The sequence below is a fragment of the Osmerus eperlanus genome, chromosome 18, assembly GCF_963692335.1.
Source record: "Osmerus eperlanus chromosome 18, fOsmEpe2.1, whole genome shotgun sequence".
Lineage (NCBI taxonomy): Eukaryota > Metazoa > Chordata > Actinopteri > Osmeriformes > Osmeridae > Osmerus > Osmerus eperlanus.
The window spans coordinates 8,082,210-8,107,144 of NC_085035.1; the positions used below are offsets into that span (position 1 = coordinate 8,082,210).

A 24,935-nucleotide genomic window follows, 5' to 3' on the forward strand; every position below is an offset into this window, starting at 1 on the left:
TACGGCAGGCAACATTTTGGGTAAACATTAAGATTAATTTGTGGAATGATAATGAATGATCAAACATTAGGAATGGCAAAAACTGTCACTGTCACCTATAATAACATTACCACTTATACAAAGAAATACCAATGCTTCATTATAAATGTGTCTAGTAGTGAAACAAGTATTGTATTCAATACCAGTTGACAAGCTATTACCCAGTTAGTGTCGCCATCCAGATTGTCCACATCCCCACATAGTTGGGGTGTCAGATCCTATAGCCCCAAGATATGGGGAGGGGGGGGGGGGTGGATTTCGGCAGGTATGAAAAACTGTGTTGCCAAAATCCTACTCCACTTCTAACTTTTACATTTATGCTACTAATATCAAAAACCTTTTATGGCACACTCTACAGGGCATGAGGAGCCACCAAAATAATTTGGGGGGGGGGGGGGGGGGGGTCAGATCTTATAGTCCCAAGATATGAGGGGGGGAGGATTTCGGCAGGTATGAAAAAAAGTATTGCCAAAATATTACTCCCCTTCTAACTTTTACATTTATGCAACTAGTATCAAGAGATTTTTATGGCACACTCTACAGGACATGAGGAGCCACCAAAATAATTTTGGGGGGTGTCAAATGTTATAATCCCAAGATATGAGGGGGGGAGGATTTTGGCAGGTATAAACAACAGTGTTGCCAAAATCCTACTCCCCTTCTAACTTTTACATTTATGCAACTAGTATCAAACACCTTTTATGGCACACTCTACAGGGCATGAGGAGCCACCAAAATAATTTGGGGGGTGTCAGATCTTGTAGTCCCAAGATATGGGGGGGGAGGATTTCGGCAGGTATGACGAACAGTGTTGTCAAAATCCTACTCCCCCAGTAAGTTAAAAAGAAATACTGAATTGCTGCCTCATTAAATAGTTGATTCAAATAGCAGTTGGTTTTTAGGATTGTTAAATTGGTGAGGTAGCGTGCGAGATAAAGAGAACTCATACACATTAGCCTACTGCAATGCATACAAGGTGAAAATAATGGGGCATTTAGTTGTATTAAACATGGATAAACACAGCTCTATTTGAACATTTCAGGGAATTCAGTTTTATTATACTGTTTCTAAAATGCATTGTGAAATGCATTGTAGTGCAAATGCGACGTTTCACAACTGATTACGTAGGATAATGTCTGCGGATTGAAAAACATGTGATTGCTGTTCTGCTACAGGGCAAACTGTTAACTCCTTAATGGACAAAGTGTTTGTAATTTCACTAACAGAGTTACAAAATTAATCTGAGTTGTGGGTTTTATAAGAAGCCTATTATCAATCTGCAGATTAGAGAGAATGTTTAAATAACACAACAATTTAAAATGAAGTCTCTGAGGATAGGACGGTGTTGATAGTCAATAGAGAAAACAAATATTACATGATTTACAGCCAAATAGGGTTTGTCAGGAATCAGAGAGCAATCCTCTTTACAGAATCTCTGCAGATACTCCAGGGCCCTACTCTCTTGTGCACTCATCTTCAGCTCAGCCCACAGGTTTGCAATAGGGTTAAATAAATATTGCCTTTGTCACCGTATCTATATAGGCTACAATATTTTACTGCTCGTGAATTCCTAAATATTACTGTGTATTTGTATTTTTTTTTAACACATCGTTCACTTATATTTGCCAATGTGTTGCCAGTAATTCTGGAGTTGGCTGTATGAACAGGTGATAAGGAAATGGCTATTGTGATCAGCATAAGCACATAGGAAATGTATTTTCTTCCACCCCCTATATACCTGAAATGTTCAAATAGAGCTGTGTTCATGTATGTTTAATACAACTTAATGCCCCATTATTTTCACCTTGTATGCATTGCAGTAGGCTACTGTGTATGAGTTCTCTTTATCTCACACGCTACCTCACCAATTTAACAATCCTAAAAACCAACTGCTACTCTAATCAACTATTTAATGATGCAGCAATTCAGTATTTCTTTTCAACTTACTGGGGGAGTAGGATTTTGGCAACACTGTTTTTCATCAGAATCAGAAAGGGTTTTAATTGCCATGAAAGTTTGCACAGACAAGGAATTTACTTTGGCAGGAAGGTGCATACATTAAACATATAGGAACCTTAAAACTTAAATATGTGGTCTAACTATACAAAAGGTACAAAGTCTACCTAATACTAAGGGGATTTAGAATAAAATATAAAGTAGCCATAATTTACAATATGAAAATACAAATAGTACAAAAGATACAAATAGTGTAATATAGTGCAAATTGCAATGTGGCAAGGTGTCATTGTGCAGATTGTGATTGATGTCATTTAAGTCAGTGTGAGCCCCTTGTTGAAGAGGCCAACAGCGGATGGGAAGCGTGTGGTATTGGTCCTGATGGACCGCAGCCTTCTGCCGGAGGGGAGTGGCTGAAACAGAGTGTTCACAATCTTTCTTGCTCGCCTCAGGGTCCTCTAGGTGTGCAGGTCTTTGAGGGTAGGCAGATTGCAGCCGATCACCTTCTCAGCAGTGCGGATGATACGCTGCAGTCTGCTCTTGTCCTTGGCAGCAGCGTACCAGATGGTGATGGAAGAGGTGAGGATGGACTCAATGATGGCTGTGTAGAAGTGCACCATCATTGTCTTTGGCAGGTTGAATTTATTTTGCTGCTGTAGGAAGTACATCCTCTGTTGTGCTTTCTTGGTGAGGGAGCTGATGTTCAGTTCCCACTTGAGGTCCTGGGAGAGGATAGTGCCCAGGAAGCGGAAGGACTCCACAGTGTTGACTGGGGAGTCGCACAGGGTGATGGGGGTGAATGGGGCTGTATTCTTCCTGAAGTCCACAACCATCTCCACTGTCTTAAGAGCATTGAGCTCTAAGTTGTTCTGGCTGCACCAGGTTGTCAGCTTCCCAGCTGTAATCAGACTCGTCCCCGTCAGAGATGAGCCCAATGAGGGTGGTGTCGTCCGCCAACTTCGAGTTTGACGGATGGATGACTGGAAGTGCAGTTGTTGGTGTACATTTACATTTAGTCATTTAGCAGACGCTCTTATCCAGAGCGACTTACAGTAAGTACAGGGACCTTCTCCCCGAAGCAAGTAGGGTGAAGTGCCTTGCCCAAGGACACAACGTCATTTGGCACGGCTGGGAATCGAACTGGCAACCTTCAGATTACTAGCCCGACTCCCTCACCAGGAGAAGAGCAGAGGGGAAAGGACGCAGCCCTGAGGAGATCTGGTGCTGATGGACCGGGAGTCAGAGACGTGTGTTCCCAGCTTAACACACTGCTTCCTGTCAGACAGGAAGTCTGTGATCCACCTGCAGGTGGAATCAGGCACGTTCAGCTGGGAGAGCTTGTCCTGAAGCAGGGCGGGGATGATGGTGTTGAAGGCAGAGCTGAAGTCCACAAACAGGATCCTGGCGTAGAATGCTGGGGAGTCCAGGTGCTGTAGGGTGAAGTGGAGGGCCATGTTAACTGCGTCGTCCACATACCTGCTGGCTCTGTAGGCAAACTGCAGGGGGTCCAGGAGGGGGTCTGTGATGGCTTTGAGGTGTGCCAGCACCAGGCGCTCAAAATACTTCATTACCACAGAGGTCAGGGCGACGGGTCTGTAGTCATTATGTCCTGTTGGTCTTGGCTTTTTGGCTACAGGGATGATGGTGGATAACATCCTACCTGCCGAAATCCTCCCCCCCCCCCATATCTTGGGACTATAAAATTTGACACACCCCAAAATTATTTTGGTGGCTCCTCATGCCATGTAAAGTGTGCCATAAAAAGCTTTTGATACTAGTTGCATAAATGTAAAAGTTAGAAGGGGGAGTAGGATTTTGGCAACACTGTTTTTCATACCTGCCGAAATCCCCCCCCCCCCATATCTTGGGGCTATAAGATCTGAGACACCCCAACTATGTGGGGATGTGGACAATCTGGATGGCGACACTAACTGGGTAATAGCTTGTCAACTGGTATTGAATACAATACTTGTTTCACTACTAGACACATTTATAATGAAGCATTGGTATTTCTTTGTATAAGTGGTAATGTTATTATAGGTGACAGTGACAGTTTTTGCCATTCCTAATGTTTGATCATTCATTATCATTCCACAAATTAATCTTAATGTTTACCCAAAATGTTGCCTGCCGTAAACATCCCTGACCTGTTTTCATGATCAAGCCTCAAACTTGTTAAAACTCTTATTTAAATTATCACTTTCTTTCTTTTTTCTACCTTTTCTTAAATATATCATTATAGTTTTTTGTTTAAAATAAATGTGATGGAACCAATCAAAATGTCATCATTTATTAGATGTTTTTCACTAGCCATTCACAAAGGGAAGGTCCAGGCTTGGCTTATCAGGTACTAAAACCAAGCACTGTACATTGCAAGTTAGAAGACACAAACTAGGCTGTGGGAAGCAGGATCTATAAAATGGATATGATTGTAAACACAAAACAGTTGTGTGGAAAGTAGTTTACTGAGAGGGAAATAGAAGTAGAATTCTGGTAGGAGGGACCTGTGAGCAGGGGCCTTTTTATATAGCCTACATTTGTAAAATAATGTAGCTATACTCATTTACCAGACGATTATATGCCAATGAATTGGCATATAGTGCATTTAGTAAGTATACCTAGAACAGCAAGTACAACGTAATCAAGAATCAGAAGTGAATAGTTCTACTAAAAGTGATTCGTACAAATTAATACAAAGAACGATGCTCGCTTTTACCAGACAGTGACAATAGCAGTCGCAACTACAACATAATTCACATATTACCCTAATAATAGGACGATAATAGGACAGTGTAGCACCACATCGACATCAACATCGTTTTTCAAGTGCAGCTCCAAAGTACGTCTATTTTCTTGAGACAATCATTCGGATTTTAAGAGTAGCACGACATACTAATCGTATAGCAGGGCTCTATGCGACCAAAATGTGTACGGGTGCGACTAAATTTTTTCCTAGGTCGCACCGGTGCACCTAACCTCCTCGCATCCGCTGTCTCTCCACAAACGAAGCGTTTGTTATCCTAAGACGGAACTGACACTCATGGTTGGATCATATCGTGGTCTAAACCAATCAGAGACAGAGATGGGGCGGGTCTTTGCCTCTGATTGGCTGTGGTCCAGATATTCCTGTAGCTCCGTGCTGTGTGATTGAAATTACGACCTGAGCACCAGAGTCAGTTTAGCAGACCTGGGCATTGTATGGCCCGCGGGCCATAACCGGCCACAGGCTGTCTCAATCCGGCCCGCGTGAGGTAAATCAAAAATTTAAAATAAATAAATGTGTTGAGCGGTAGTAAATATGTAGTCCTGAAAGACTACAGTGATCAGGCGATTTACATATGTGCACTTGCGCAACCTCACCGACAGGAGAGTTAGCTGTTGGTTAGCTCTCAAAAATGAAAAACTTTGCCACTGATTAACTTTTAACAAGACATGGACTTCTAAGTATCTGTTTACTGAGGTCAAAGTGAAAGCTGTGAAGAAAAAAAACTAACGCGGACATAATAAGAACTTGACTGATTCAGTGGGCGCGGGCTGATGATTTGCTAGTTGAACTGCAGACCCTGATCATTACCTGTCAGCTGTCCTTCGCATATCCACCTCAGACATTCAGACAGATTTCGATGCACTTGTTCAAGCCCACTGGATTTCTCTCACAGAACAAAATGAACTGAAAAAACGTATTGCTTTTTGTATAAAGTTGATCAATTCCACATCTTTAACATACTGCAAAACAACTTTTCAGTGTTTGTGAAGATTAACTGGTTACAAATAAAATGAAACACTGTTGTTGTTGTTTATACTGTTTATTACTTCTATAATCTTTCCTATTTGATCTACACCAAATTCTAAAATATTTATATAAATATTTACAGAATATCCTTATTCTTCTGATAACCAGTAGGAGCTAATCAAAATATATACTTTACTGCTTTTTACAATGGGAGAAAATGAATAGTGAGCAAATTGATGAGGCCCTCCAACACATTTCAGGTTTCTCATGTGGCCCCTTGTAAAAATGAATTGCGGACCCCTGAGTTACGAAGCTGGGTCATGGAGCTAACCCATGGAGCTAGGATTTTGATGCTAGGGAGAGTGTGGCAAGATGATTTAGCCAAGGTCATAGGGCAAGAAGGCCAAATTACAGGTGTTGGCCATCTGAAGGGTATGGGACAGCAAGGTGGGACCCGCTATAAGACTTTGAGCCATGAAATGTTAGGTCTCAGTTCAGGGAAGCACTTTTAAACAGTAGCACTTTCTATTTTGAAATGTTTTATTTTGCTTAAAATGTTTTAGTTTGGTAGCTCAGTGAAGCACTTAAAATATATTTTTTTAATATATATACAGTATGATTGTGCTTCAAATAAAAAATATATTTACCTACTCCTTATTCTTGTTTAAGATCATTTACATAATATATATGAATGTATATGGAGCGTGATAAAAAGGTGACCTTGAAATTGTGGCGACGCAAGGAAAAATTTGGGTTCACCTAAATTTTGTGCTGGTGCACCTAAATAAAAAAGTTAGGCGCACCAGTGCAACCAAGGCAACAAGTTAGTCTGGAGCCCTGTTATAGGCTCTAAAGTGCAGCACAACATAACTGATATTTTGATGAAACATGAATTAAATAGCCTAATGACAGTTTCCTCAAAGCCTAAGACGAGGGAACCTAGGCTTGTAAAAATCGCCAACCTAGGCTTGTAAAAATCGCCTCGGATCGTCAAACTACAACTAGCAATACACTAGGAAGGCAGTGCGCGTTCACGCGTAGGGGAGTGGGATTCTGCAGGCGAGTGAGAATTCGGTCCAACACCTGATTAACCCTTGTGTTATCTTCGGGTCGTTCTGACCCATCAGTCATTGTGACCCACCGTCGTATTGCGACAACTTTACCGCATACAAAAACAAAGTGAAGCATTTTCTTTTAACCGTTGGGCTGTCTCAGACCCCCCACATTGCGACGGTTAAAAGAAAATTATTTTTATTTGTTTTTGTATTGGGTAAAATTGGGTAAACACAACGATGGTTCGTTATGAACCTTTGGGTCATGTGACCCGAAGGCAGCACGAGGGTTAACAAATTCTGGGCCCCTGGGCACGAAGGCATCATGGGCCCCTCCCACCCCTCTTCCTATCAACTCAACCACAGCTAGTTATATATGTAAAACTATGTCGGTTATAAATTCAACTCAAAATTCAATGATCAGCACACAATCTATAAATGTAATTAACCCTTGTGCTGCCTTCGGGTCACGTGACCCAAAGGTTCATAACGAATCATCGTTGTGTTTACCCAATTTTACCCCATACAAAAACAAATAAAAATAATTTTCTTTTAACCTTTGCAATGTGGGGGGTCTGAGACAGCCCAACGGTTAAAAGAAAATGCTTCACTTTGTTTTTGTATGCTGTAAAGTTGTCGCAATACGACGGTGGGTCACAATGACTGATGGGTCAGAATGACCCGAAGACACAAGGGTTAAATCATACATACCAGCAGCGAGCATAATAGCATGTAATAATAATAAAGATGCCTCTTACCTTAGAACATCTGCCTCTTTCTTGATTTCTTCCTTGAGAATTTAGTCACCACGTCATCAAAGTCCAGCTCTCTGACAAGTTCGGACTCAATAGCCATCAATGAAAGCGCACTAAGGCGTTTCTGACACATACTTGTTCTGAGTTCATTTTTTATTCTTGCCATTTGTGAAAACGATCGTTCCTCCTCACAATTAGTCACAGGTAGATTCAAGAAAAGTCTGAGGGCAACAAACACGTTTGGAAAGGTTGATTGTAGGCCATTTTTCAACAAAATCTGCAGCAGTTTTGAGGGTGATTTATCCTGCTCACCTCCTTCAAAGAACTTAAATTGAATGAGCTTGTCTGCAAAGCTCTGATCTAAATCCATTGGGTAAGCAGAGGAAAGTGTATTGGCCCGCTTACGAATATCACTGGTGTCAGACTCATTGTCATCAAACAGAACTCCAAAACATTCATTCAGAGGCCTGTATGCATCCAGTCGTTGATTGAGACAGCTGAGTAACTGATCAATTATCACGTTGAAAGTCTCAACTTGAAACTTGTGGCTCCCCTCAATTGTGACTTCATGCTCCCTGGTTTCATCGGCAAATGCTTTCCATTTCCTTATCCGATGAAGGTTGTGCTGATAGGTCTGGCACACATCTCTAACACCCATGGCAGTCTTTTCAAATTCTGAAAACTGATCCCGAAGTGATGCCACATATGACAGCAAAGACTCCAGTAGTCGCACAGCAGTCTTTAAATCAACGTCGCTTTTCTGCAACAGCTCACTTGTCACCTTGAACCTGTGTAGGACCGCATCCCAGAAATGGGCCATGAAGGCTGTTTCCAAGCGTTCCATTTTGCCACACAACAAAGCTGCCTCGTGTCGTGTATCAGGAGTTTCATGCATGTCACCTGACAAACTCCCCAAAGCATCCCTTATTGAGCTGTAGTTCTTTCAAAGTGCTGATGTTGAATCTGCGCGAAAGCTACATTGTGTGCTTGATAGGGATTTCAGAGTCATATTTACTTTGATGTCAGCTTTGTGAAAACTTTATTCCACCGGTGAGTTGACCCAGCGCAAAGACTGTACGTGGACTGCAGTATCCCAAAAAAACTTCTAGCCTCTTGGCAGCTGTTCTCAATGGTATTGACACCAACCAAATTCAAGGAATGTGTAGCGCACGGTATGTAATGAATTAGTGGGTTTTGTTTTTTTAAATGGGCCTGAAGACCGTTGTATCGGCCGGACATGTTACTGGTGTTGTCGTATGATTGGCCGCGACAATTAGACAGATCCAAGCCCAGGTCACTGATCAAGTACACTGTCAGCCAGGCTCACCCCAGTATGGCTTTCAATAGGCTCGAATCCTATAAATCGTTCAACAACTTTCCCCTCATTATTGACGAACCTGAAAATAAAAGTAAGCTGGTCCACATGAGATAGGTCCGGTGTTAAATCCACGATCACGGTAAAATATTTGGCATGCTGTAGCTCGGCTGCAATGACCCGCTTTATTTTCTCCCCCATTAGCGCAATCAATTCCTCGCATATTGTAGAAGACAGATAGGATGTAGGCTACTGCCTCTACCCTTCTGACCATATTTCTGAATGTGATCATGCCCCTGGGCAACTGCCCCGGTTGCCCATATGGTAATCCGGCCGTGGCTAAACTAATGTTCTGCTAGAGGTAGTCACTCGAGTTTTCGTGACGTTAGTGACGTAAGTAGCGTCATTGACTGTGGCTAGCAAGTTAGCCACCGTTAGCTTCACTTTTCGCCACAAAAACTTAATTTCTACTTAAATCGTGCAACGGAACGTAAATAAAAATACAAGCAACTCAATCGCTACCAAGACGAAACCTTTGACATCAACGCTGTCTATGTAGTACAAATATTGCCGAAGGCTTAGGGGTGCGAAAAGAAACAATAAGAACTAGAAAGTGCATTTCCTGCAGAAAATGCGTTGGAATGCTGAAAGATTATTATTTTTTATTTTTTTTGCTGAAAATACAGAAATTAGAAAATACCCAATTCAATTCAGCTGAAAGCTGAAATGAATTTCAGCTTCAGTGTGGAAGCTGAACTGCATCATATAACAAAGCTAAGTGCTTAACCCTGTAAGACCCGATTTAAAATTTCAACATCACCTTTAGCTCTCCAAAAAACACATTTGCAAATACAATTTTTTTGGAACGGCCACATTTACATAACCAATGGGTCCTATATTATCTTGCCTTGAAATTGGCAATTAAAGATCTAAAGGTGACGTTGTAATTTTACAAGGGGTCTTACAGGGTTAAATATAATGCGGGAGAATAAGTTTGAACGTTGTGAAGCAATCGAAGAAATAGTTGAATTTCAAGAGGCAGTGTGGAAGCTGAACTGCCTTATCCAGGGCCGGCCCAAGCCTTTATGGGGCTTTAAGCAGAATTGATTTGGGGGCCCCTCGGCGTCGCCAATTATTTTATTTTTTTTCTTAATTACCGTATTTATTCGATTAAACTTCAATTTATTACACATTGTACATTTTTGGTGCACCTTTTATTCGAGGGCAGCGTTTATTTGAGGGCGACGTTTAATCTAAGAAATATGGTATTCTAGGCTATCAGCGCTTGCATGCTAACGTGTTAGTTTGCTAAATTAAATGTTCTTAGATACAATACGCTCTTCTAAATCACCGATCAAGCAACAATCAAATGTCAATGTTAGTTAGACTAGCTAGCTCTATCTCATCTGCTTTTTGTTAACGCTGATTTGCAAGGAATGCAATACAGCTAGACTACCTACTGTAGCCATGTAAACTAGTTTATCTTGCTAACGCAAGAGCACCTGCTTCTCTCCAGTTCTTTCAATAGATAATCTAGACAGGCGTTATCAATAGGCTAGACTGCTATTCGTTTTCTGGCTATTTTTTTCGTAAGCTTCCCTTCTAATGCCGACTAACAGCTAATCTCTAGCTAGCTAGAGTCATTTGCTAAGTAAGGTATGTTTAGATATTTGAAACGCATAGCTAGCAGTGGACCCCGAGTGCAACACAACAGATGTTTATTAAAATGACATGCTGCTACTAGGTATTTCAGGACATGCTGCTCCTACCGTATTTCCGGGGCGGCGTTTATTACACAATGTTCATTTTTGGTGCGGCATTTAATCGAAGAAAGACGGTACATTAAGGGAGTCAGATGGCTGAGCGGTGAGGAAGTCGGGCTAGTAATCTGAAGGTTGCCAGTTCGATTCCCCGCCGTGTCAAATGACGTTGTGTCCTTGGGCAAGGCACTTCACCCTACTTGCTTCGGGGGGAATGTCCCTGTACTTACTCTAAGTCGCTCTGGATAAGAGCGTCTGCTAAATGACTAAATGTAAATGTACATTAAACTGTAATTTCATGTGCTCTTGGGCGCCCTCTGGTGGCCACGGGGGCCCTAAGCAGCCGCTTAGTTCGCTTATGCCTTGGGCCGGCCCTGGCATCATCTAACAAAGCTTAAAGAAAATACAGAAATGAGAAAATACCCGCAAGCTGAAATGAATTTCAAAAATGTGTGAGTCACACAAAAGAGGCTGTGTGGAAACTGTGGAAACTGAAGCTGAAAGCTGAACTGTTAAACTGTAGAACTAGTAGAAGTAGGATATTCGTTTTAGTAGCTGAAATTATAGTGCTCTTAGTCTTTTAATGAGACGAGTTGACTGAATAGCTCTGTCTTGTGACTCCACTAATCAGCTAATACCAATCACCTGTGTAAGAGACTAAGTGGCGTGTCCGTGTGGTTGCCACGGTGATGGTGCAGCTATGATTGCTAACGCGCTGAGGGCGAGAGAATAATATACATTTACCTAGAATCCACACCTTAAACAAGTTAACCTAGACGCAAAACTATACGTCCAATCAAAAAAATAAGGATATTTTCCGAGTTCCAAGACTCTGCCGAAACCAGAGATGTCCTTTATATGTCTGTGCGGTCAGAAATACGACTCTACCGGCAGTTTAAAAAACGTGTTCCTTCTGCTTTCCTGGTGCGTGTCTGTTTGGTTGCCATGGTGATGGCGCAGCTGTGATTGCTAACGAGCTGGGCAGAGAATAACATACATTTACCTAGCATCCACACCTCAAACAAGTTAACCTAGACGCAAAACTATACGTCCAATCCAAAAAATAAGGATATTTTCCGAGACCCAAGACAGGGCTCGACAATACCGATGGCCCGATGGCCCGGGGCCAGTAAAAAGTAACGTCGGGAAAGTTAAACTAGCAACTCTGGCCCGATCGGGCCACTGCAAATTATTGATTGAAAAGAAAATTCGCATTGTAAAAGTTAACATCCTTCATATGTTTTGCTATCTGCTAAATGCATAAATAACTTTGCAGCTCGTGGGGCGCACAGTTGGCAAATCAAGAGTTGAGTAGTGAGTGACGAGTGGTTGTCAAATTGTAATTCTCTAATCTCGATGTATTTTTTAACAACTGGCGTGAGACAATAAAGTGAAGATGGCAGCAAAGTAGAGCTACGATCTCAAACGGAAGCAACTTTTTTATGGAACGAAGATGGACTGTGTCGTCTGTCGTATGTTCCCGTCTAAAGCAGACAAAATGGATATTTTTACAGAGGCACCGACAATTTTCGAAAACAATACCTGACCAGCCATGCTAGCAGACAGCCCCTGGTTTGCGTGACAGCTAAGCGGATGGTTGACAATCCATCTTCGAGGCCGTTGACCATGCTGGTCAGGAATTTAAATGTAGATGCCCATCGTGTTATTGCACGACTTATAACAACCGCATATCACGTAATTAAGACGGGCCAGCCGTTCGCCTAGTTTCCCCAGGCAATTGAACTGCAGCAGAAGAATGGTGTCGACTTGGGTACTTAGTATCATACTGATGAAATGCAATGGAAGCTTTTATAGGGAAGAGACCACGTCATGTTTGAGGTTAAGTCAATTGTTTTTCTGACTATTACCTTTAAATTTTTTATCCCTAGAACTGTGATTTCATTTTTGTTTGTTTTTATATCCAGGATGTGTTTAATAAATGGTTAAATATGTTAACAGAATAACACAACTTATAAGTCTTTGGTTTTGTTGTAACAATGATAAATTACAACTTTTGGAGGGGGGGGGCCAGTAAAAACTGTCTTGGGGCCAGTAAGTTTCAAACCCACTGGCCCGATGGGGCCAGTGCCAAAAAATGTTAATGTTGAGCCCTGCAAGACTCTGCTGAAACCAGAGATGTCCTTTATATGTCAGAAATACGACTCTACCGGCAGTTTCAAAATCTTGTTCTTTTTGCTTTCTCTGACGAATTTGTCACCAGATTTGCATTGGACTCTATGGGGCAAGAGTTGGACTTTGTCTCGCTTTCGTGGGGCTCTGAACAAATGTGTAAGTCTGTTGGATTCCACAGACAACTGTCCAACGACCAATACAAAATTTGTTATCTATTGATCCAAAAATGAAGCATGAAGAGTGAAAATTGTGGCAATGCTGGCAAACTAGAAATACTTTTTGAAACTGATTTCGAAGCTCCCCTGCACTAAGCGTTTCAGTCAACACTCTAGGCTCTCACATACACACCCATGTAAATCTCAGAAACGGTTTGAAAAACTCATGAAACATAATCAGTGATATTAAAATAGGTTGAATAGATATCAAAAAGCTGCTTTAAAAAAAAACTAGTTTAGGGTTTTGTCAACATTTTAAAGTTTAAATGGTGGCTGTAGCTGAAGGTTTGATGAAGAAGAAGGATTTGAAAGTTGAAGAAGTTTAAGAGGATTGAGAGGATTTGGAAAAAAACTCAATTGGAAAACCATGTTAAAAATATTATGAATATTGATTTATATTAATTCAAGCATAAGAGGTACACAGCTGAAAAGATATAACAGTCATAGCCTGAAACTGCTGAATTTTTTGATAGCTGAACGGTTTTAATAGCTGAAGATTTGAAGGCGCTGAAAGGTGTCGCGGAAGAAATAGAATAATATTAATATGAAGAAGTTGAATACAAATTCAAAGAACAATACTTGGAATGCTGAAGCAGCATTCCAACAATTACACATGTAAACAGAGTAATCGTATTATTGGCATAAATCGACAATTGCTAGTAATCGGGTTTCTCATGGTCAAGTAAACGCACGTATCAGTGGCGTAGTAGAATAAAACAGTTCCGTTAGCAATAGTAGTAAAAGAGATATTAGCAGCACCTGCAGAGTCACCTCTTGTAAATTGTATCAGGTTGAAATACTATCAAACTCTGTCTTGTGACTCCACTAATCAGCTAATACCAATCACCTGTGTGAGAGACTGAGTGGTGCGTGTCTGTCGTTGCCACTGTGATGGTGCAGCTATGATTGCTAACGCGCTGAGGGCAGAGAATAACAGAAATGTAGCTTGAATCCACACCTCAAACAAGTTAACCTAGACGCAAAACATACGTCCAATCCAAAAAATAAGGATATTTTCTGAGACCCAAGACTGCCGAAACCAGAGATGTCCTTTATATGTCTGTGCGGTCAGAAATACGACTCTACCGGCAGTTTCAAAATCTTGTTCTTTTTGCTTTCTCTGACGAATTTGTCACCAGATTTGCATTGGACTCTATGGGGCAAGAGTTGGACTTTGTCTCGCTTTCGTGGGGCTCTGAACAAATGTGTACGTCTGTTGGATTCCACAGACAACTGTCTACGACCAGCACAAAATTAGCTATCTATTGATCCAAAAACGAAGCATGAAGAGCGAAATGCTGGCAAACTAGAAATATTTTTTCAACGACTCCCCTCCACTCTAAGCGTTTCAGTCTGCACTCTAGGCTTTCACGTACACACCCATGTAAATCTCAGAAACGGCTTGAAAAAGCCATGAAACATAATCAGTGATATTGAAAAAAGTTGAATAGATATCAAAAAGCTGAATTTTTTGAAAATAGTTTAGGGTTTTGTCAACATTTTAAAGTTTAAATGGTGGCTCTAGCTGAAAGATTTAGGAAGAAGAAGGATTTGGAAATTGAAAAAGTTTTAAGACGTTTGAGAGGATTTGAAAAAAACCCCCATTGGAAAACCATGTTAAAAATATTATGAATATTAATTTATATTAATTCAAACATAAGAGGTAGAAAGCTGAAGTTATAGCAGTCATGTCCTGAAACGGCTGAATTTTTGATAGCTGAACGGTTTTAATAGCTGAAGATTTGAAGGCGCTGAAAGGTGTCAAGGAAGAAATAGAAGAAGAAGAAGAAGAATATGAAGAAGTTGAATAAAGATTCAAAGAACAATACTTGGAATGCTGATATATATGATAGAGAACAAAGGTTGTGCCCTTGCCGAAGGCAAAGCACATCCAATAAAAGAAAAATATTAGACTTTTAAATTTGACTCATGTCCCATCGGCTAACATGGAGGGGGTGGGATTTATGACCTATACTGCAGCCAGCCACCAGGGGACAATCGAGATGTTGTGGCTTCACTTTTGAGTGGCTGTTGCTTTGTCCAGATGTTGTCTTTTTACAGTCATTGGACTAGACTACCAGCGATAATCTCACATCCCATTCGCTATTAATCGCTACTTTAGACTGCGGCCGACAGTAGCATATGCCCTAGGCTATGGCCGATAATTTGTTCATGACAATCTTGATATTTATTTGGGGACAGTGCTAGTCTTCTTGTCAAACATAGGCTACTGTCAAATTATATTTACTATTTGTCAACAAAGGAAAGCCAGTGTTGGGCTGAGTCTATGAGCTGAGTGGACTAGGAGTTGGCTAACGTTGAAACACGTTAGATGTTTATTGCAAAACGCATGAAAACATCAATTAATGTTTGTAAAAAAATATAATTGGCAAGTGACCATGGTATTAACCCTTGTGCTGCCTTCGGGTCACATGACCCAAAGGTTCATAACGAACCACCGTTGTGTTTACCCAATTTTACCCAATACAAAAACAAATAACAATTATTTTCTTTTAACCATTGCAATGTGGGGGGTCTGAGACAGCCCGACAGTTAAAAGAAAATGCTTCACTTTGTTTTTGTAGGAGGTAAATTTGTCGCAATACGACGGTGGGTCACAATGACTGATGGGTCAGAATGACCCGAAGATAACACAAGGGTTAACTACTTACTGACCGAACGGTCAAGGTTAGTAAGTTGTTTATTATATGGCATTTTTAGCTCTTTTCATTTAGTAAATGAAAATAACTGGTAATTGTAAATAGAAAACATGTCGTTTTTTTCAGCTCTCAAGTCTTCTCAAGGTGTGTTTCAGGTGTTGCCTAGCAACCAAACTGAAATCTGAGCAACCAAACCTAGCAATCTGCCTAGCGTTTGTCGTTTTTCTCTCTGTGTTCACACTTTACTGCTCTTTTAGAAAGTTAAGAATTTCCTTGTCGCTGTTGATGTCTTCATTATCATCTGGATAGTAAAACTCTGACTCCTCGATATCGCTCATTTTGAAGATAACGTCAGATGTCAATAAAAGCGGGATAATGCCCGACGAGGTGTACAATATTATACAAATGGACTCCGCGGAAGCGGTGCATGTCGAACGGTTCACGCCTCCACATCGTCCATTATTTAATGATATTGTACACCTCTTCGGGCATGATCCCTTACACAGCTACAATTGTTGCTGTAAAGACTAGCCTACACAAACAATGCACTACAGTTTAGCCAGATTTCCGTTGCTTTAGGCATCATATAACAACGAATTAGCCTACTTGCTGGACAACATTTCAATTTGCAATTCACAAATATGTTCTTTGGGGAATATTGACATTTAGAAGCACATTTTTGTATTGCTTTTGAAATGCCTATATGGCCGGGTTAGCAGTGCTGACTGCCGGCATAACTTTGAATCAGCTTCTTTCAAAGGGTTTTCTTTATGGATGAAATGCTGGCTAACAGAAGACCATACTTATATATATACTTATTTCAGTATAGATCAGTGAATTTTGTTTCATGAATTAACGTGTTGACTTATTCAAAAACTCTGCCTGCACGCTGCAAATGTGCACAAACTCCAAACTAACACCAAATAAACTAACCAACATTATAATCACCAGATGCATCATGGGCATGGGCACTGCACTATCTATAATTCTAGGAATCTCTGTGTGTCTCTGGCACCAAATCAACTAAGCGCCATCATAAGTATCTGCAAAAAAAAGAAATTGAATGAGAAATTGCTTTTATGATCAGAATCAGAATGGGATTTATTCGCCATGAAAGTTTGCACAGACAAGGAATTTGCTTTGGCAGGAAGGTGCATACAATAAACATATAGAGACCTAAAATTTAAATATGTGGACTATCTATACTAAGGGTACATAAACTAGCAGTACTATGTGTAATTAAATAAAATATACAATAAAATATAAGTACCGTAATTTACTGTATAAAAATACAAAAATACAAATGTACAAGATACAATTTTGTAATGCAGTGCAAAAAGCAGTGTGTTTTAAGCAGGAAGTCATTAGAGTCAGTGTGGTCCCTTGGCCTTGTTGAAGAGGCCAACAGCGGAAGGGAAGAAACTGTTTTTGTGGCGTGAGGTATTGGTCCTGATGGACCGCAGCCTTCTGCCGGAGGGGAGTGACTGAAACAGGGAGTGTCCAGGGGTGGGAGGTGTAGGCCACAATCTTCCTCGCTCGCCTCAGGGTCCTCGAGGTGTACAGGTCCTCGAGGGTAGGCAGATTGCAGCCAATCACCTTCTCAGCAGTGCGGATGATACGCTGCAGCCTGCTCTTGTCCTTGGCAGTGGCAGCAGCGTACCAGACGGTGATGGAGGAGGTGAGGATGGACTCAATGATGGCTGAGTAGAAGTGCACCATCATTGTCTTTGGCAGGTTGAACTTCTTCAGCTGCCGAAGGAAGTACATCCTCTGTTGTGCTTTCTTGATGAGGGAGCTGATGTTCAGTTCCCACTTGAGGTCCTGGGAGAGGATAGTGCCCAGGAAGCGGAAGGACTCCACAGTGTTGATTGGGGAGTCACACAGGGTGATGGGGTGAGTGGGGCTGTGTTCTTCCTGAAGTCCACAACCATCTCCACTGTCTTAAGAGCATTGAGCTCTAAGTTGTTCTGGCTGCACCAGGTCACCAGGTTGGCCGCTTCCCACCTATAATCAGACTCGTCTCCACCAGAGATGAGCCCAATAAGGGTGGTGTTGTCCGCAAACTTCAGGAGTTTGACGGACGGATGACTGGAGGTGCAGCTGTTGGTGTACAGGGAAAAGAGCAGAGGAGAAAGGACGCAGCCCTGAGGTGATCCGGTGCTAATGGACCGGGAGTCAGAGACTTGGGTTCCCAGCTTAACGCACTGCTTCCTGTCAGACAGGAAGTCTGTGATCCACCTGCAGGTGGAATCAGGCACGTTCAGCTGGGAGATCTTGTCCTGAAGCAGGGCGGGGATGATGGTATTGAAGGCACAGCTGAAGTCCACAAACAGGATCTTGGCATAGGATGCTGGGGAGTCCAGGTGCTGTAGGGTGAAGTGGAGAGCCATGTTAACTCTATCGTCCACAGACCTGTTGGCTCTGTAGGTAAACTGCAGGGGGTCTAGTAGAGGGTCTGTGATGGATTTAAGGTGTGCCAGCACCAGGCGCTCGAAAGACTTCATTACCACAGAGGTCAGGGCGACGGGTCTGTAGTCATTATGTCCTGTTGGCCTTGGCTTTTTGGGCACAGGGATTATGGTGGAGGACTTGAGACAGGCTGGCACATGGCATGTCTCAAGGGAGGTGTTAAAGATGTAGGTAAACACCGGAGACAGCTGGTCAGCGCAATGCTTGAGGGTGGCTGGAGAGACAGAGTCCGACCCAGCTGCTTTGCGGGGATTCTGCCTCTTGAAAATTCGGTTAACTTCACCCTCCTGAATGGAGAGAGTCGTCACTGTAGAAGGGGGGGAGGTGGGAGGCCTCCTGGGTGGGAAGGGGTAGTTCAGGACTGTCCAATTGTCTTTCAAATCTGCAGTAAAACTCATTCAGGTCGTTGGCCAGGCGGGAGTCGTTAGTGGAGTGGGGGGCTCTGGGCTTGTAGTTGGTAATCTGCCTGAGCCCTGTCCAGACAGAAGCAGAGTCGTTTGCAGAGAATTGGTGTTTTAGTCTCTCCGAGTAGTCGTTTAGCCTCCCTCATCGCCTTGCTAAACCTGTTCTTCGACTCCTTGAAACTGTCTTTGTTGATGTGCAAGTAACTTGATGATTTCAATTGTGATCTGAGAAATGTAGGTACCAAAGCCACAGAAGAACTGTCATCACCAGCTGTATCACGGGCACTGTGCACTAGTGACACAAATTCATAACACTTCCTGGCAGAACAGTCAACGCAAATCACAAGGCCATTAATTCGGGGCACACACACCTGATTGCGGAAAACCAACGTTGCCACATTATTATCTGTTGTGACAATAGCAGTTGTCTATAGCAATATCCCCTTTCTGTGTGCACAGGGGATGAAAGGAAATGAGGTCATCCAGATGATCGAAAGCGGTGAGCGCATGGCTGCCCCTCTCAACTGTCCACCAGAGATGTATGACCTTATGAAGAAGTGCTGGACATACAAGTGAGTGGGAATCAGTACATCCTCTTCCAAATATAGCTTTCACTTTACATGACATAAATTTCAACGTCAACGCTAATTAAATTAAAACTTATACAAAAAAAGTTACGCAATAGATTTTCCTGAAAATAGACGTCAACTTAACAGCCTTTAGTCAAAGTCAATAACAAATTCAAAAGGGTGAAATTCTTAAACTTCCAGAGACATGAAAATAATAAAATAAATAGAATAGAACTGAATTTTATAAAGAATACTTAACTTTTTTTTATCTTATCTTGCAGAGTGGATGAAAGGCCTGGATTTGTGGTTGTGGAGCCAAGACTGAGAGATTATTACTATGATATATCTCAGTGATCATTCTTTATCAGTTCATTAAGCATTGGAGAGCGAGAATGTAAAAGACAGAACAATTTAAAAGGAAAGAGAGGAGATAATGAATGAATTTATTAATGAATAAATCTGTAACATTTTAAAACCAAACAATATGTACAATATTTTTTTTAAACAACAAAATGTCAGAGAAAATCAGAATCTAATCTATAGACTTTAACTTTAAAATGGACCACAGACCACAATTGATGATAGATTTTGTTTCAACTAATGCAAATTATGAGTCTGATTTTCCAATACTCAGTATGTATTTTGAGGTTTATTTTATAGTTCATGTCCTAACTGTATTATTCTTTATATTACATGACTTAAACAAAGTGTATGTGTTTTAGTAGTCAATTGTGTCCTATATATTCCCTTTGTAATGTAATGGCACCTACTGTTATATACAAAAGGAAATTGATTCCTCACATGTATGTTATAAACTTACGGCTGAATATAAGATTGAATGTGTGCTCAAGATTGATAAATAAAATGTGTATTATTGCAAATTGAACTTATTGTTGAGTTTTGTTTCTGTATTGTGTGTTTTTTGCAATAGTGTAGTACATATTAATAACATAATCAGCTGAACTCAAAATTATAAAGAAGGTGATAAATACTTTCATTATGAAACTCACTTATCCATAGATATGTTACTGATGGTGCATTTTGAAAACACTTCAAATGGGACTGGGGTTGTTATTCATTGTTTGACCGCTAGATGTCATTGTGCATTTAGCTTAGACTAAACTGCTGACTAAAGGCTCCGTCACACCATAACGTTCTGGTTAACGTTATCTGAAAGTTCTAATCGTTCAATTTCGAGCGTTCTAGGGCGAGGTGGACACATCTGGCGTGTGACTAACGTGTGACTATAAACCCTTTTATGACCTACGTCATAAAAAGTATGCGCGCGCATCCTGGAGGCAAAAAAGCGTCAATTTCAGCCACAGTTAGTGACAGTGCAAGTGCATTTTGTATCAATTGTTTAAAAAAATGCCATCTTGTTGTGTTGTTGGATGCCAAAACAGGTCAACTAAAATAAAAGGTCTCAATTTCTACCGCATTCCATCGGGGTAAAGACCGTTTAATGCAAACAGGCGGAGATTGTGGCTTCAAGCTGTAAAACAAGTTCACTGAATTGAAGACATAAAAAATGCACGCATATGTGGGGCGCATTTTATATCCGGTAAGTTAATTTTGTTTATGTTAGCTAACTTAAAATTGTGTTACTTAAATCTGATATAACTTAGTTATATCAGATTTTAAAGAAATAAACAGCGATCTGAGAGATCTGTTAAATCACCCTTCCCCATTGACTACAGATCCTTCCCTGGTGAGAACACCCTTTTCAATCCAATCAAACATGTAAAATGTGGTTGTGCTACTCATTATTTGTGTTTGACATGTGTTGTCAGTACAACTTATAATTCCTGTCTTCACATTAATATCTTACAGTTGAAGATGAGCCCGTGGCCCCAGTGGAAGAGGATGCCATGGTCCCAAAGAAAGATTACGACAATCTGAGGCACATGTATGACCGCATTAATGTTGAATATGTGAACCTGCGCCAAGAGTTTGGTGAAATCCAAAATGAAAACAAGAAGCTGAAAGAAGAGCTTCAGAACAACAAATATTCTTACCTCTCAGTCAGAAATAACACTGCACCGTTTCTTTTTCTCACGGGAATGACCACTATAATCTTTGACTGGTTATTGAAAAAACTAAAAGGCAATGTAGAAAAGTTAAATGAAATACTTACCCTGGGAGATCACCTACTGATTGTGCTTATGAAACTTAGATTGGGTCTCACTAACACTGACATAGCATTTAGGTTTAAAGTATCGAACAGCACAATATCAAGTATTTTGAGAACCTGGCTACCTTTTATGGCTAAAGTGTTGAAACCACTTATTAAGTGGCCAATTTAGACTGCTGTTTTGAAGAACATGCCCAAAAGTTTCAAAAAACATTTCAAAAGTCCATTCTGGACTACACAGAGATTTTTATTGACAGACCTAGTAACTTGACTGCCCGGGCCCAGACATGGTCTACATATAAACACCAGTTTATAATAATAATACAGTTAAGTATTTAGTTGGCATTACACCTGCCGGGGCTATATCCTTTCTATCCCCAGGTTGGGGTGGCCAGGTGTCAGACAAGCAGATTACCAAGCAATCAGGATTTTTCACCAAATTTCCAAATTTGGTGAAACCAAATTTCACCAAAGGAAAAAAACAACTACCAGCTAATGAGGTTGACACATCAAGACAACTTTCACGTGTAAGAATTCACATAGAAAGAGTTATTGGCCGATGGAAGCATTTTAAAATCTTTCAATCGGTCATTCCAGTGTCACAAGTTGACCTTCTAGATGATATAGTGAATGTGTGTGGTGCCCTCACAAATCTCTGCAAGTCCGTTGTTCCCAGATGATATAAAGTGTACTGTGTTTGCTGATCTGTAAATATTTAAATGTAATCCACAAATGATGTTCAGACAAATAAATGACTTATGTAGCCTACTGTACAGTCTTTATTAAATGATATTAAAATATTTGAACGTTGTCTGACTCATGCTTTTTACCTCTTGCACTGCTTGCAGAGCCAATTTGGGAACTTTCTTTTAACCCTTGTGTTATCTTCGGGTCATTCTGACCCATCAGTCATTGTGACCCACCGTCGTATTGCGACAGATTTACCGCATACAAAGACAAAGTGAAGCATTTTCTTTTAACCGTTGGGCTGTCTCAGACCCCCCACATTGCAAAGGTTAAAAGAAAATTATTTTAATTTGTTTTTGTATTGGGTAAAATTGGGTAAACACAACGATGGTTCGTTATGAACCTTTGGGTCATGTGACCCGAAGGCAGCACGAGGGTTAATTTGCACACACAGCTGTAGTGGAAGTGGCTGTCACATTGGACACAGTGAATCATTTTACCATAGACTGGCTTTTCACACTGTATGCAGGCTTTCGGTGTTTCCAAGTCAGGATCATGGTTTCGTGTCAGTAGTTCAGGCAACACATTTGAGACGAAGAAAACTTTAGCTTTTGGCAAGGCCTCTCGCAACAACTCTTCATCTCTGAATATGCGTTGCACAATGACCTCATGCTTCGTCCACACCACAAATTCGCAGTGGTTGGATTCCATCGCTTAATGTCAGTTTATTCAGGTAACTTTCAAGATCTTTAGGATTAAGCGGACGCAGGTATGAACTTACTTCCGCCATTTCTTTTGCACCCAGAATGCATGCGCACACTACTTGATGTGAGCATTGTTTACCAACGGCAAAAGGGTCTATAACGCATGACTAGCGTGGGACTGACGCATGAGGAGCGTGTAACAGCGACCAAGTAAAACACCCCTGAAAACTATTAGCGTGTGACGACGTGTCACTGGGTCGCAACGACGTGTGACGAAAGCAAGCGATGAAAACGACATTTGCTTTCGCAAACGATGAATAACAACCAAGTAACGCTAGGGTACGCTGGTCTCCATGAGAACTTTTGTGCATGTTCAAAACTTTTTTTTTGGACCAGCGTTCTCAGATGATTACCGACGATTACCAGCGTCACCAGCGTCCACACAACGCTCTTCTGGCGCTATACCAGCGATCATGGACGATTACCAACGTTTCCTCTAACGTCATAGAACGTTGACCAGAACGTTATGGTGTGACGGCCTTAACAGACAAAAGATGTTATAGACCTGCTCTACATATTGCCACTAATTATAAACTGACCATTCAACTGTGCTTTTTGAAGAAGCTAAACTGTGCAAATAACACATTGAATACAAAAGTACAAAGGTGAACTGGTTGCCTTATAATACCCTGTGACAATGCCTTTCAAATCCCTGCCACAAAATTCCAAGATACACTGATTTGAGTCAAAGACCAGAGTTTATTAAATATATATGGACTAATTATTCTCACTTCTTAACAATGACCTCTGGCTTTGACTTAAGAATAAGAGACAGACAGTCAGACTGACAGGGACACACATAAGCACACATCAACAGACAAACCCAGAGCCAGATAGACACAGACAGAGGAGCCAACTAGGGTAGTGTAAGGTGGGGGAATTAAGATAGCATATTTACACAAAGTCAAACAGAACCACAACAGGCTTCAACAGGCTTCTGGTTGCTGTCTCTCTAAGGCTGTGGAAATTTTGGCCTCACCGCACCCTTTCCCTCATCCATGTCTCGAAACCTTTCGCTCACCCTCAGTCAGCTAGTAATCCTTGTTGTGCTCTGACGTATATTGAATGTTGTTTTTTTTTCCCCTTTCTTCTTTTAAAGAAAAGCCATATAGTCAAATGTGAGACCAAAGAAATGCTCACCAAATTAATTTTTGCAGGGTAAGGAGTTGTTTTATTGTAGCAGTATGAGGGCAAGTCTGTGTGGTTCATCGACTGAATTACATGTTTGGCGAGTCCATGAGAAGATAGCGGTTGGTGGTTTGATAAGAGACACTAAATCTGAGATAGGATGGAGTTGTTACACTGCCCAGTGTAATAGCCTTATCGTGGCGTGGACAAACATTATGAAACAAATACATGGGTATGAGAGATGTGTGCTATTCATCTTTTCAGCAGTAACTTCTTAGTACTTTGATATGAAAAAAGTTGTTTCACACAAGAAGTTGGATGTTCCCTTAAAAAAATGTATTGCCTTAAAGCAAATGCTACTTATTGGGCCATTAGCTTCTTAAGAAAGTTTGGTTGGTGGCTACAGGGTAGTGGAGTATAACATGGGCCCAGAACGCATCAGAGACAACCATCTCATCTACTAAAACAAACTCATGAGCTTGAGCTGACAGGAGTTGAAGCAGCCTGCTAGCAGTTTGACAGAATCAGGACATTCCCAACAGCTATTCCATGTAGCAAATATCAACTGACGGATGTTGATAATCCCAATGACACCATGTCAGACAAACGATTAAGGTAAAACAGAAACAGTTACTCCACACAGCTAAGGAGGAAGAGACAGACAAACCCGTTACACTCATTGGGTTTGCGGTGACAGACTTGAGGACAGAAAAAACACAACCTGGCCCCCTACAAAACAACCATTTCGTTTTTCAGACATCTGCTCTGGTGAATTCTGACCACAGTTGCTACCTTGAATATCATCCACGAGCCCTGGCCAGGGGAAGAGTCAACCATTAATGATTGAAGAGCTTCTCTCTCTCTCTTTTACGCAACCCTCACTTCTGTGGTGGTATCCCTCTCGGCTCAGTGCTGGGACATCTGCCGGAAGCAGGCCACCCACAATGGGATGTGTAGCCGTGTCTCAAGCCCTGTAAAACAGCCTGCTGAAGCCACAGGGCAACCCTGCACACACGCTCTGGTCAGGGGCCTAACAGTCTGCTGGGGTTTAGAGGCCTGTGCATGCATACACATATACACACAAACACACACACGGTAAACATACTCATGAAGGAATACACAAACTTACACACACACATCTGTTGTGTGTATACATAAAAACAGA

General features: G+C 41.3%; 1 protein-coding gene across 5 annotated transcripts in view; it reads left to right on the plus strand.

Annotated features, from left to right (window-relative positions):
* The window catches only part of syk (spleen tyrosine kinase), a 56,354-nt gene extending 36,414 nt beyond the window's left edge, over positions 1–19,940 (plus strand). For all 5 annotated transcript variants that reach the window (XM_062484427.1, XM_062484426.1, XM_062484429.1 and 2 more), the window contains 2 exons: positions 18,951–19,063; positions 19,342–19,940. In XM_062484427.1, the coding sequence (XP_062340411.1) occupies positions 18,951–19,063; positions 19,342–19,414 (186 nt within the window). In that variant the 3' untranslated portion in view covers positions 19,415–19,940. The remainder of the gene's footprint in view (positions 1–18,950; positions 19,064–19,341) is intronic.
* The last annotated feature ends 4,995 nt before the right edge of the window (positions 19,941–24,935 follow it).